At 47.0% G+C, this 13,307-nt stretch overlaps 1 protein-coding gene across 2 annotated transcripts in view; it reads right to left on the reverse strand.

Moving 5' to 3' along the window:
• The window catches only part of LOC101568677 (two pore calcium channel protein 2-like), a 40,464-nt gene that overhangs the window by 13,006 nt on the left and 14,151 nt on the right, over positions 1-13,307 (reverse strand). For both annotated transcript variants that reach the window (XM_004633234.2, XM_023717509.1), the window contains exons 2-9: positions 12,342-12,424; positions 11,041-11,155; positions 8,443-8,571; positions 5,927-6,043; positions 5,710-5,828; positions 5,436-5,537; positions 3,930-4,056; positions 1,781-1,982 (exon numbers count right to left, since the gene is read on the reverse strand). In XM_004633234.2, coding sequence (XP_004633291.1) covers positions 1,781-1,982; positions 3,930-4,056; positions 5,436-5,537; positions 5,710-5,828; positions 5,927-6,043; positions 8,443-8,571; positions 11,041-11,155; positions 12,342-12,424 — 994 coding nt within the window. The remainder of the gene's footprint in view (positions 1-1,780; positions 1,983-3,929; positions 4,057-5,435; positions 5,538-5,709; positions 5,829-5,926; positions 6,044-8,442; positions 8,572-11,040; positions 11,156-12,341; positions 12,425-13,307) is intronic.

The following is a 13,307-nucleotide window of genomic DNA, read 5'->3' on the forward strand; positions in this document are numbered from 1 at the left end:
TGTTAGGCCACCAGTGAGCTAGCCCAGGAGTTAGCGTGTTAGGCTGCATGGGCCTACGGGCTCTGTCACAACTCTTCACGGCTGCCGTGCTGCAAGGAAGCAGGCACAGACAGCACACAGTGAGCATAACCGTGGTGCAGGAAAGCGGAATGGAGGGAAGCATGCGGGAGCCGTAGCAGACGCAGGGGCTGAGCCAGCTGCCCCCTTGCTGCAGTTGCCAGATTGCCTCATAGTCTCTGTTAAAAATTATGAAACATGCAATGTATACAAACATTAAAAGTTCACATGGTATCCCATACATGTGCATAGTTTTTATGTTTTATGTGACTGTTGTCCTGGAAGAAATGATTTTTTTAAAGACTTGAAACCACAACAATACAAATATCACTAAGGAAAAAATGGTACTTGGGTAGTATCTATGTTATTTGTCTTTCAACTCTAATGAGTTTTATGTTTCTCAGGCTACCCCTAGGTCTATGTTTCAGTGCCTCCGGTACTAACTGAATTCCAGGGTGTGGCAGCCTTAGAATCCACCTGTCCTCACAGCTGCTGGCGCAGGGGGACATGAGACATTGCTGAGAGATAGCGCCATCCCCTGCCTACAGAAATGATACCACAGTAAAGTGTGCGATCATTTCAGCTTACTTTTGAAAAAAAAAAAATTATGCATTTGGTACAGGGTCTCACTACACAGGTCAGACTCATAGTGATCTTCCTGTTTTCAGCCTCCCTAGCACTGGGATTACAGGCTTATGCCACCATGCCCAGACTCAATGGCCCTGGGGTCAGGTTAGGCACAGCATGTGGTGCCAGGGATGTAATCCCAGTCCCTGTGCTTACTTAAACAGGCACTTAGTCTGCTGAGCTATCTCTCCAGTCCCAGCCTATTACTATTAAAACTGCTTTTGAAAGTTTTTCTAACCAAGAAGTCCTAGGACGATAGCCACCAGAAAGTATCACTAGACCGTGTGAAATATAACATGCCACCCTCAAAGTCACCCTTTGGGTTACTTTTCTGCCTTGAAAACAGGTTTGCCCTGGTGATGATATTTAAATACACTGCTCTTCCATAAGGGCCTCAGACACTGAGGAAGTCGGATAAGCCAGGTGCCCACCGGCACGTTCTCCCTGCCACATAGATGGAGCCATAACGTAATCCCTGACCGGTGAATTTCTTTCTCAAACTAGGTGAGTCTTGACCTCATTTGCTTTACAAACAGATCACAACTCAGGTGACCCCAACTGTGAGCCAGCGATTAGAGTCAGAGGAGCTGGGCTGTGTTCGCTGATATAAACAGAAGTATTAAATAGAGTGCACCCTGCTTTTCTCTAAGTTCTGCATCTGCAGGTCAGCCACCCATGGTCCATGCACAAGGGCGGGCTGTGCCTCTGCACTGCACACGCCCAGGCCTTTAATTCTTCTCTGGCTCCCTAACGCTACAGTATACCGACTACCGCATTTGTATTACATCAAGTTTTATAAGCTGGGCATAGTGACATGTGCCTGTAATCCCAGCACTCAGGAGGCTGAGGCAGGAGTATTGCCATGAGTTCAATGCCAGCCTGGGCTACATAGTGAATTCAAGGCCAGACTGAACTACATAGCAAGACCCTGTCTCAAGATATATAATTTTTTTTAAGTTTTATAAGTAATCTAGAGATGATGGGAGGATATGTGTGAGTTGTCTAAAACACTAAGCCGTTTTATACAAAGAACTTGAGCACCCTGGGACTTGGGGATGCCTCTAGTACTGCTGGAGGCGTAAGGAAGGCTTCTTACCCACAAACCCCTGCTGTCTGTCGTCGGAGATCCTCAGGAGAAGCTCCAGGTGGGAGCTGCTGATGTCTGGCGCCACCGCCTTGGCCAGCTGCCTCCACATGGCCTCCTTTACCACAAACGCTGTGCCCACCTTGACTTTGAGAATGTCGAATGCCTCTATCATCTTGTAACGCTTCAGGTGCGCCAGTGTGCGGATCTCGTTCTTTAAAAGCAGGTTGGGTGTTTCAAGAGGCAGATTCAAGGAAGAGCCATTTCTTCTACCCCCAAATATTTCAAGGTCATGGAAGAGCCCAGGAGAAGTTGCTGAAGAATCTGCTGACAAGGGACACAATCCCTCCCTGCTCCAGGTCTATTTAGCTAGACTGTGTCTGTGTCCACAACACTTGTCTTACCCAGTTGCTTTGCAGGAGCCCTTGAAGGAAAATCTGTGTGGCAAGAAGCAGAGGGACAGGAAGCAGACAGCTCCAAACTCCACTCTGCCCAGGAGGGAGGAGAGTCCAGAAAGGAAGGAGACTGGCTGCGCTGCTGAGAAGAAGAACAGAGGTGGGGGTAGGGAGAGCTCTTGTTCAGTCAGGACAGAAAGAGAAGAACAGGGAGAGAAAGTCAGGGAAGTGAAACAAGGCTAAAAGTAGTTCCAAGCCATAGGACAACTGGGGCTGGCTGGGCTGCCATCTGGCCTGACCACAAGGAATCTCCCAGCACAGAGGAAGCTCGACAGTCTTTCAGGTTATAACCAGCCGCCCAGCCTCCACGCCCTCTGTCACTGCTCCCTGTAAGTCAGTTGCCCAATACCAACATCAGCCAACAGACTACATAGCTAGATTGTCCATTCTTGAAGAGCAGGGGCTGGGTGTTAATCATTGTGGTGCAGGGCACATGAAGGCCATGCTTTTCGACTAATTTCCCAGGGCATTTCAGGAACACACTTCCATGGAGGGGGCACTCAGAGGATAGTTCTCTCCAGCTGTGAAAGAGATACGAGGTTCACCAGACCCTTAGGAATGGTTTCTCCCCTCAGGGGCAGGAAGAGCCTGGAGGAGGTGTGGACTCAGGATCAGATCCAAAGAGCCTGGACAGAACCAGAATGGCCAAATCTGAGACTCAGCTCCACTACCTGCTTCTCCTTAACTGCAGACACTGTAGCTCTCCCCAGCTTCCTCCTTGGCCCTACTGAGGAAAGGGCCTAGAAGCTTGGAGAATATCCCAACCCCCAAAACCTTGCAAAGATCCTGGAGCCACTGGATGCAGTAAGAGCAACAAGCAAAGCCAAGGATTTTTTCAGAACAAAAGTATCTACATCCTTTGTCCTGCAGTTGTTCTCAGACCCACCATGAAGACTGTCCAAGAAACACGCTGCTTAAGCACAATTTGTAATAGCTAAATTCTGGAAGCAACCCAAATGCCCATCAACCAAGGAATGGACAAAAAGATGTAGTCTTTTTATACAATGGGGTACCACTCAGCCATTAAGGAGGATAAACTTGAGATTGTTCTAGGTAAATGAATGCAACTTGAGACCATAATCATAAGTGAAATAGCATATATATATATATATATACACACACACACACACACACACACACACACACATTGTATTGTCTCCCTGGTATGAGAAACTGAAAGAGTAAATAAGGTCTAAAGTGTACAATAGATATAGTGAAATGGGACGAAATTCTTAAGAGGGAGAAAGGAACTAGGATAGGACAAAGGGGAAAGGAAGGAAGGGGAAAGAGAAAAGTGGGAGCTAGTTACACTATTAGTGTCTTTCAGTTCATAGGAAAGGAAGGCTTGTGCTAATATCGTTAAATGTTCTATGCCCTTATCTTATACTCTGAGTGGCTACTTTAAAGATAATGTGTAGTGTATTAACTATCATTAATCTCCTATCATCTTGCTATGAAATTTTGTTTTACCTTATTTATTTATTTATTTATTTATTTATTTATTTATTACCTTTTTTCTATGAAATAAAAAACAAAAAAGAAACCCGCAGCTCAGCCGAGGGCAGCAGGGTGCCACACAAGCCCTCCGATCCCCCTGAGCAAGGCAGAGGACACTTCCTCCTAGCTAGTGCTTGCACCTGCCCATGCCTGCCACTGTGCCCAGCCCAGGCATTGCCCACCCCTGGCCCCAGGCTCAGGCATGATACCTTTAAGTGTTTCCTGTAGTTGTTGTAGACCACGGCCAGAAAGACGGACATGAAGATGTAGGTGTTGATGATGATGTAGGTTATAAAATACAAGGAATACCACCAACTGAAGTTATAGGCAGGCATCCTGGAAGGCAGTGATGGTGTGGCATGACTTTTCATGCCCTGGTTCCACAGTGTACATAAGGGTGACCACAGGCCACTCCCATAGCACAGTTATTATGCACGAGACACCTCAAACCTCTCACTGTCATTGCATCATGGGGCCTTGAAACCATCACCATCCTTGTGGCTAAACAGCTCATCTAAATCTACCCTTCTGACATTCTGGTGTCTTATACAGGATCCAGTGTTCAAAATGGGTCAGGTGTTAGTGACTGCCCAGTCTAACTCTCTTGCTTTACAGTGAGAAAGTCAGGCCCTAAAGGGAGAACCACCACTCTAGAATTAGAACAAGGAGTGTGGCTTGGATTTATACTCAAGCTCTGAGGGCCAGTGGTATAGCTCAGCAGAATAAGCGCTCGCTTAGGTAAGCACAGGGGTCAGGCACGCTGAGCTGGTAATGGAGTCCAGGGATGGTGGCACACTCCTGTAATCCCAGCACTAAGGAGGCAGAAACCAGGAGGATCACCACGAGTCCGAGCTGCATAGTAGCATAGTGAGACCCTGCACACACACACACACACACACACACACACACACACACACACACACAAATAAACCTTATACTCAGGCCCTGCCAGATACTAGGTGGCCTTGGGTGGGATGACAGATAAATATCTATGCACCCTGGGACTGGGAGAATGAAAGGGGAATTGTGAGTAGCTATGGCAGTACAAGAAGCCTAAGTCAGGGCCTTCAACGGAAACAGGATATCCTAAGGGAGGAACTATGTCATGGGTGCCATTGTGGCTAGCAGTTGGGGTCCAGAGGGAAAGACCTAAGATAACATGGCAGTGCCAGGACCTTGCTGAGGCAGGAGGCAGAGGCAGGAGGTTACACAGTGGGTTCAAGGCTGGCTCAGCCTATATAGCAAGACTTTATCTCTAACAAAACAAAACAAAACAAAACAAAACAAAACAAAACAAAATACTTTGAGAAGACCCCAGAATAGGAAATGGACTCCATTATTTAAGAGCTGAATCTCAAAAGATGTCTCCTGTTGCTTTCAATTTTCAAAGAATTCATCTAAATTTAGTTTTAAATTAGAGAAGGCTATCATTTGTGCAGAGTTTTATACTCTTCAATATTTTTACAAGGAATACAAGTAGTCAGAAAATCTCATTTTTCCTTCTCTTAGTCCTAATAGTATCAGACATAGCTGCTTTTTGGTTTGGTTTTGTTCTGTTCTGTTTTTGCAGGGTTGCAGATGCAATACCACGGCCTCTCAGGCATGAGGCGAGTGCTCTACTGCTGAGCCACACGCCCACTCCAACAGCTCCTTCTACTAATGTGGATTCTGTTCCTATAACAGAGATCCTTGCACAGAAGTCGGGGGACACGTACATGATGTCAGGGTTGTTTGCAGTAGTGACTAGCACGTAGAGCTCAAACGCTATTTCCAGAAGATTTGTGAAGTAAGGAGCTCCTTCCACTGTTTTCAGCCTCCTAAACAGGAACCAAAAGCACAAAGTGAAAATCACACCCACTTTGCACATCTCTAGGACACTTCTGGAGTAGGGAACAAGGAAGACAGTGCCTGGTGGCAGAGTCTGCAGGCCATAGCTTAATACAAATATGGAGGATTCTTAGGCAGAATCCTGCAGGGAGATGGGCTCACCTGTCCCCAAAAAGCTTCAAGGCCATTAGGGAGAACATGAGCACACTGAACAGGAACAGGAGGAAGACATAAAGGATGTCCGGCAGAGTGTTCCGGATGCTTCGGAAAGCCCTTCGGATCTAGGGGGACAAAATTTCATTTCATTTATGAAAAGCCAGTTAACTTTCTGTAAAAACCAAAAGACCAAACCACTGCACATCCTAAATCATATCTTTACCTGACGACTTTCAGGAAAGTTAATGAGGAAGACCGGCCTCAAGGCCCTTGTCCATCTAACACTGTGGATGCGCACGGCTTCCAGTGACCCGTATATAATGAGGTCAATCAGGGTCACCTGTAGGAGACACAGACGTCAGAACCATGCTACCAAAGGACAAGGAGTAATGAGGTGGATGCACTCTCACCTAGCTAGCAAGGAATCAGAGAGTCACAGAAAACAGCAAGCCTCAGAAGTAGCCTAGTTTTAACTTTTGTGGTACACCATTAACCATAGCTAGCATGTGCATCATCCAGTCCAATAGGTATCCTCTGGAGCCACTTCACTTTAGCTTCGGCACACCGCCGTTCCTGGTTGGGAGAACCTGAGGCAGAGGGTAACCACATGGCCTCTCATCACAGAGCTGGGAGGCGGCAGAACTGGGGCCAGAAGCCAGGTCGCAGGCGCCCACACCCCCCCTGCTCATCACACTGCTACTCCTGGTCACGCTGCTGCATCCTACTAAGCTTTCCTCCCCTTTGACATGTAAAAGAAAGGCCTTCTAGCAAGGAACAAAGATAAACGCATCTGGAATACAGAAACTTTTATTAACTTCAGGTTTGTAGGCAAAAGATTCATGTGAGGTTGGGACCAAAGAAGATCCCAGCGGCGATGACGAACCTTTAGAGCTTTCAGTGATAATGAACAGCCCACCAGCATGCATGCCATAGATTCCCCACAACTGGTCTAGTGTATCTTGAAAATCTTTAAGTAAAAAAGAATAATCTGCCCACATCAAACACCCTGCATGAGTGATGCAGGATGCACCCTCTGTTTGGCACATACTGTATCCATCTAGATTTTTCTGTGAATACCAACTCGAATTCAATGGTTGGGTTCAGTGTTCACTTTCTGGGGAAATTTTATTTGGTTCATGACCATTCAGTTTACAGCCAGAGCCCTGGGGAAAAAAAATTAAGTTTTTAGGGCCAGAGAGATAACTCAGTGGTCTAAGTATCTGCCTGACAAGCGCAAGGACCCAGGTTTGATTCCTGGTACTGCATGTCATGCTGGCCAGGCCCCAATTGTGCTAAGCCAGCCACTGAGGCCAGCCGTGGCAGCGTACGCCTGTAATCCCAGCTCTGGGAAGGCCAAAATAGGAGGATCACTATGAGTTCGAGCTGTGCAGTGAGACCCTGTACCAAATACATAAAATTACAAAGAAAAAAAAACAAGCTTGTAAACCAATGTACCACTGTATATAGAACATTCTTTCTTTCTTCTGTCTGTTTTGTTGTTGTCATTTGCAGTGCTGCAGAGCAAAACCAGCACTCCATGCACACTAGGGAAGCGAGGGCTGTACCCCTGAGCTGCACCCCCAGGGCCACTATTTCTTTTTAACCAAACTGTGATCCAACTGTACTGCCCTCTGCTTAATTGCTGATAAGCATCTCTCCTGGATTATAGACACATCCAGTAAGGGGCTGCATGGACATGTCACACTATACTCCATATTTTCCTATTGTAAGGAGGATCCCTATGGTCAGGGAATGGAGTTGTTCCCAATTTCTCAATATCATGTACAGCTCACCCACCACCAACTTTGTGGCTAAATCTTAAAATGTGTCTTTCTTTCTTTCTTAAAAAATAAACTCCCAGGAGTGGAAGTCCAGAGTGAAGTATATGCACACGTAAGTGCATAGTTCTGAGAGGAACTGCCCATGACACATGCACAGTGGTGCAAGTTTATAATCCTAGCCCTCTGGGAGGCTGAGGCAGAGGATCAAGTGTTCAAGCCCAGCCTGTACACCTTCCTAAGACTGTCTGAGCTATAAAAACCAAAAAGGACTGAGGATGTAGCTGAGTGCATAGGTCCTGGATTCAGTCCCCAGTACTACAGATGGGTAGATGGAAGGAAGTAGAAGAAAGGGAAGGGAAAGGGCCACCAAAAGCCTTCTAGAAAGATGGCTCATTTCTCTTTCTAGTAAGGTACTAAGTCTGCTTTTCTTCAGTCTTGCTGACATCTTCTTATGGCAAATATGTGGTATTGTATTGTATTGTATTGTATTGTATTGTATTGTATTGTTTGTTTATTTATTCATTTATTTATTTATTTATGGTACCAGGGATTGAATTAAGGACCTTGCACTTACCATGCAAGCACTTATTCCACTGAGCTATCTCCCCAGCCCCTGTATTGTTTTGATCTATATTGTTTAATAACTTTGGTTAAGCATCTTTCATGTTAGCCATTTCACAGATTTCTTCTTTTATGAGTTGGCTTCCCACTTCTCGGCTCATTTTCCTATTAGATCATCTACCTTTTCTTTTTCACTAGTTTGGAAGCATTAAAATGTCTACACTGTCACTTTTTGCCATATTTGTCCTTGGACTTGAGGCCTGCTTGCAATGTCCCCTCCTTCCTGGGTTTGCTGCAGCAGGGTGTTGCTTTAACAAAAACAAACCTATCAGTCCTTCTTCCCCCTGCTTTCTGCCTTTGTTCTTAAGGGTCCCCACACACGGCAGTGCGCGCTTACCATGATGGTTACCACGATGCAGATGTTCTTCGTGTCCTTCCAGAAAACCATCTGAGGAGTGACTTTCGCAAAGTGCACCAGCCTTGCAGAGAACACAGCCAGGCAGAGCACTTCCACTAGGGCTGTGGCCTGCAAGGAAAGGACAGCACTGAGCACAGGCTTCTGTCACCGGATGGCGACGCAGTCATCCCTTCACGCCACGCTCCTACTGCCACCTGCCTTTCCTGCCTGGTTCCTGCCAAGAATTAGCCAGGTTCTTCAATTTCTTTATCCTTCCCAGCTTCCATGAATTGAATAAACTTTTATTCTTCATAAGCTACCCTGTCATCAGTATTTTGTTACCGCAACAGAAAATGGACTATGACATCCCCAAAAGCATGTTTGAAAATGGGAGGGGGATCATTCTTTAAATATCACAGCCAGTGCAGCCTAAACTTGGCTGGAGAGCGAAGGGTGGGGGTCACTGAGACCCATGTAAGTCCTGGCCAGTTCCTTCCCCAGGCACAGGGTCCCAGCCCCAAACTCCCTGCAGCCAACTGTGCCCCATGACTGTGGACTATGATGTCCCCGTGATCACCACGACAATCTAGGTGCACTCCCTAGGGACAGCACGTTTCTGTACCAATAGGAAGGAGATGGCAGCAGTGCTGGAAGAGATAGGGAAAGGGCAGCTTGGCATAAGCCCCAAGAGGGGAAGGTCGGGGCTGAGCCTGGAGGGAAGAGACTCTCTGGGGACAGGAAGGAGGGGTGTTGTGTCATGAAAGCTGCAGGTGACACAACAGTCTTTTAGCCTCCACCCTATGGGTCGGGAATGCAGGCCCTTGCAAAGCTTCTAGCTCTTGGCCTGTCCAGCTGTGCAGGGCTTGCAGGCTTGGGGCAATTCCAACACCCTGCTGCTCATGGCGAGACTCCTGTGGAGATGCTGGAACGAGGCCACAGGCATCCCCACCCATGACACATTTGACTCGGAGACTGCAGCAGGAACACCGTGGCTAAAGAAGCACCAGAAGCTGCTTGTGATCAATAACCCACAGGAAAGGCAAGTGTCTGAGAAGACCACCCTGTGGAATCTCGCCTGGCTGGGCTGGGTGAGTGTAGGGAGGGACAGGTGACATTCAGACTGGGCCTGTGGAGCACGTCTGTGCCTCTGCAGATGCTGTGCTCATAAGGAGGCACTAGGCTGGACACCTTCTATCCAAAGAGTCCGTGCCCTGCAGAATCTGTACCACATGGAAGTCTGGGGGCACTGCTTGGGCAGCCTCCCATGACCCACGTTTCCAGAGTTTACCCCTTTGTGACACAAAATATGAATTGTCCGATGCCATAAACTGGATAGTCTATAAACAACAAACAGATATGTGTTGAATTCCGCCAATTCTGGAGGCTGATAGCCAAGATCAAGGTGCTGGGAGACTTTATTTCTGCTCAGAATGCACTTCCTGGAGGCCACCAGACAGCCTTCTTTTTGTGGAGTCCACACATGAGAGAAGACAAGGGACACAAAGGACTGGGGTTCTGATCCTATTCATGAAAACTCCACTCTCGCGACTTAATCGCCCTGAAGGCTCTGCCTCTAACGGCCATCACACTGTGGGTGAGGTTTCTACCAATGAGTGGGCTGGACAGGAGCATGAAGACTCTGCGGGTAGCACTATTTTGAGGGCGCAGGCCGTAGAAGAGAGACGGTGGCCAAATTTGACTTATAGTACAGTTTTCTGACCTGGCTGTAAGCACTGGAGTTTTGGGGGTCATTTGTTATGCAGCCATGGATAGCTGAGACATGAAAGAATAAAGAAGAGGCCATGTGGTTCCCTTGCTCAGACTATCTCTACCCAACTGCCACGTGACCTTGAGCAAACTAGACAGAACTAGAGCTCCACTAACTCATCTGTTGAAAAGGGGGATGATAATAGACTTTTCAGATAAAAGAGGGATGATGCAACTTCAAAGGGTACTATGAGGCTTAGGGAGGATACAGAGGAACTTGTCTGAGCACCCAGCAGACAGTAAGGACAGGGCAAACGATAGCCATGAAGACAGGTGTGCTACCTGTCAAGTAGCAACATGAGCAGGTCATGTCATTGGTTTGTCATTTAGACCCACTGAATTAGCTGGTTAAATTGATGAATATATCAATACTCAAACCCCCTCTAATCCCCTAGGAATCACCAGGAAATAATGTTTCTGACTGGAAAGAAAGCTTAAAATGTGGCAAGTGTGTCTCACCTCTCACACTTTGTGACGGCAGTGGCAAATCTGTGGCACACCCCCTCCTGCAAGCTGTATCATTGAGAACTCTAAAAGGTTCAGCACACTGCTCTATGGTGACATTATCAATTTGACATCAACTACCTATGCTCCTAGGACAGGCTTTGCACATGCTTTCTACCTGATTTTTCTTGGGTGAACAGGAGACAAGGAACTTCCATTGTCCTTAAAATACCTGCTAACTGAAGCATCAGCCAACAGGCAGGCTGAGTTCTTCAAAAACCCAGTAAGAACAATAAAAAGAAATTCTTTTGTTGAAATCTGAGGAAAACAAGGGCCCCAGTCAGTCTGTGAGACAACCCGGCCAACGTCTCATGCTCTCAGGCTCACCACAAAGGGCAACGGGAACAGCGCGGGCTCCTCAAACAGGGCCAGAGAAAGGTCCACACAGATGAAGAAGTACGTGGCCACTCGCGTGGTCCAGTGGTTGTAAAGACAGTAAAGCCTGGAGACGAAAGAATAAAGAGGTCACAACTGCAGGCCAGGAGCACCCAAACTTCTCCCTAAGGACAAACAAGAGGGAAAGAGGAAAAGAGGGGAATTCAAACGTGTCATGCACGCACACCAGTGCCCCATAGAGCATGTAAGCGTTATGTACTGAAAATTGTACTAATAGAAGTCAAAAAGAGAAGGAGGAACAGGGGGTGCAGCTCAGTGCTAAGAACACTTGCATAGTATGTGCAGGGCCCTGGCTTTGAGTCCCAGGGCCACAAAAGCCAAACAAACAAACAAACAAACAAACACCTAGCATAGGTACAATAAAGAAGCTATGGCTTATCCACATCTCCTTTAAGTTCCAGGGAGCAGGGCCAGGGTGGAAGTGAGCTCATACTATAGAACATGAGCAGGAAAAATGTATGTTGACATCTCAAAGCACATTTTCTTAGTCTCAGACTAAGATGGGCTCCTTTTTCATAGGATTTGGGGGACAGAGAATACTCTTTAGACTCAGCCAATGACTGATGTGGGATGAAGTCAGTTAAAGTGACCTGACGTTATGTGGCACGGTAACCGATGGTGATTTGACAACATGCATTAACCCATGTTACCAGGGTAGACCCCAAACAGACTGGGGGTCATGGGGTTCTTTTTCCTGGGGTGGGGACTGTCCCCACACTGCCTGGCAGCATCCAGGGAGGGACTGGATGTTCACTGCTTTTGGAGATGCCGCACTGACCCCTGATAATAAAAATGTTTTCTCTCCCTCATTCTAGACCAGATGCTGGTCTCAGTGCAATCCTTAAGCGGTGAAAGACGAAAATGTGGCTTCCTACAGAAAGAAAGAACTTGTGGATTGCACCAAAAGAGCCTGACTGGGAAAGTAAGAGGCTTTGTTTTCACTTAGGGTGACTGTGAGAAGACGGCGCTCGCTTGGAAGCAAAGCAGTGTTGTCCTGAGCCCAAGTGCCCTAGCTCCGCCCCACGTCCCACGTAGTGTGCTTCTCGCTCCTCCACATGAACGCACCCGGCTCCTGGAACTCAACAGAAAGCACCAGATTTCATCCAAATGTGCTGTGCCCTTGATCTGTCTCAAATATCTGTGGAAGCAACATCTTGAGTGTTGGTTCAACTTCAAGAATACTAGGTTCCAGAGGACAGGTGGCTCCCGTGACAGTTTTGTATCTTAATTACCTGATCGCCTGAGGGGACGTTTGGAAGGGCACATTTCTGTTGTACTGGGCATCGGAAACATAGGCGGCTGCCAGGAGAAGGTTCTGTTCCCCATGGGGAGGAAATAAAAGAGAAAACAGTCAGGGTAGAAAGGGCACTTTCTTTTCCCTGTGAGCAGGGTAGAAGGGCCCCAGCCTCCACCCTCCAATCCACCCCCATCCCTGCACCTGCCCCAGTCCCGCTGTCCCCACAGGGGATGGTTCAGAGTGCACACTTCCCTGTGTCAGCTAGATGCCAGGGACTCCCAGCGGGCTGGGCTAGCAAGCTGCACTTGCCCAAATACTTGCTCAAATACAGGCTCTCAGGGGGGCAAAGGAAAAAAAAAAGCAAGTAAAGAGCACACCACATACATGTGCATAAGGGCATGCTTTTATACACATGTAGAGGATTGTGGCAGTGCACATGTAAGCTCTCACGAGCTTAATTCGATAATTCTCGGGTAGATGCTGCAGTCATGTGCAGCACCCAATTTGGAGCTCTTGAGTGGAAGGATGGCTTTGCCAGACACTTGTGTTTGTGAATCGAGCGAAGGTTCCTGGCCAGAGGCGTCCGCGAACTGAGGCATTGCTGCACCGTACGCACACACGCAAAGGCGCACACGCATGTGACGTGAAAGGCACTTGGTAGGCCACTGAGAGGATTTTCAAGTGAGCTATTACCTTGATAATTTCATAAGGTATGATTCTATATTTATGTCTCTTTTTTTTGTTTCTTGACTTTTTTATTTTTTTCATAATTTTATTGAGAAACAAATAGCAATGAGACAGTTTCAAAGCAAATTGGTAGGACAGTTTCAATAATTAACACATTGCATTCATTCTTCCTAGTGGTTAATTGCTGTGCAAGATGCGGACATGATATTATATTTACAAACACCAGTAGAACAAATCCCTCTATTCATTAAGAGAATGTAACTGTATATCTATC

The sequence above is a fragment of the Octodon degus genome, unplaced genomic scaffold (assembly GCF_000260255.1).
Source record: "Octodon degus isolate 3935 unplaced genomic scaffold, OctDeg1.0 scaffold00052, whole genome shotgun sequence".
NCBI classification, from domain to species: Eukaryota; Metazoa; Chordata; class Mammalia; order Rodentia; family Octodontidae; genus Octodon; species Octodon degus.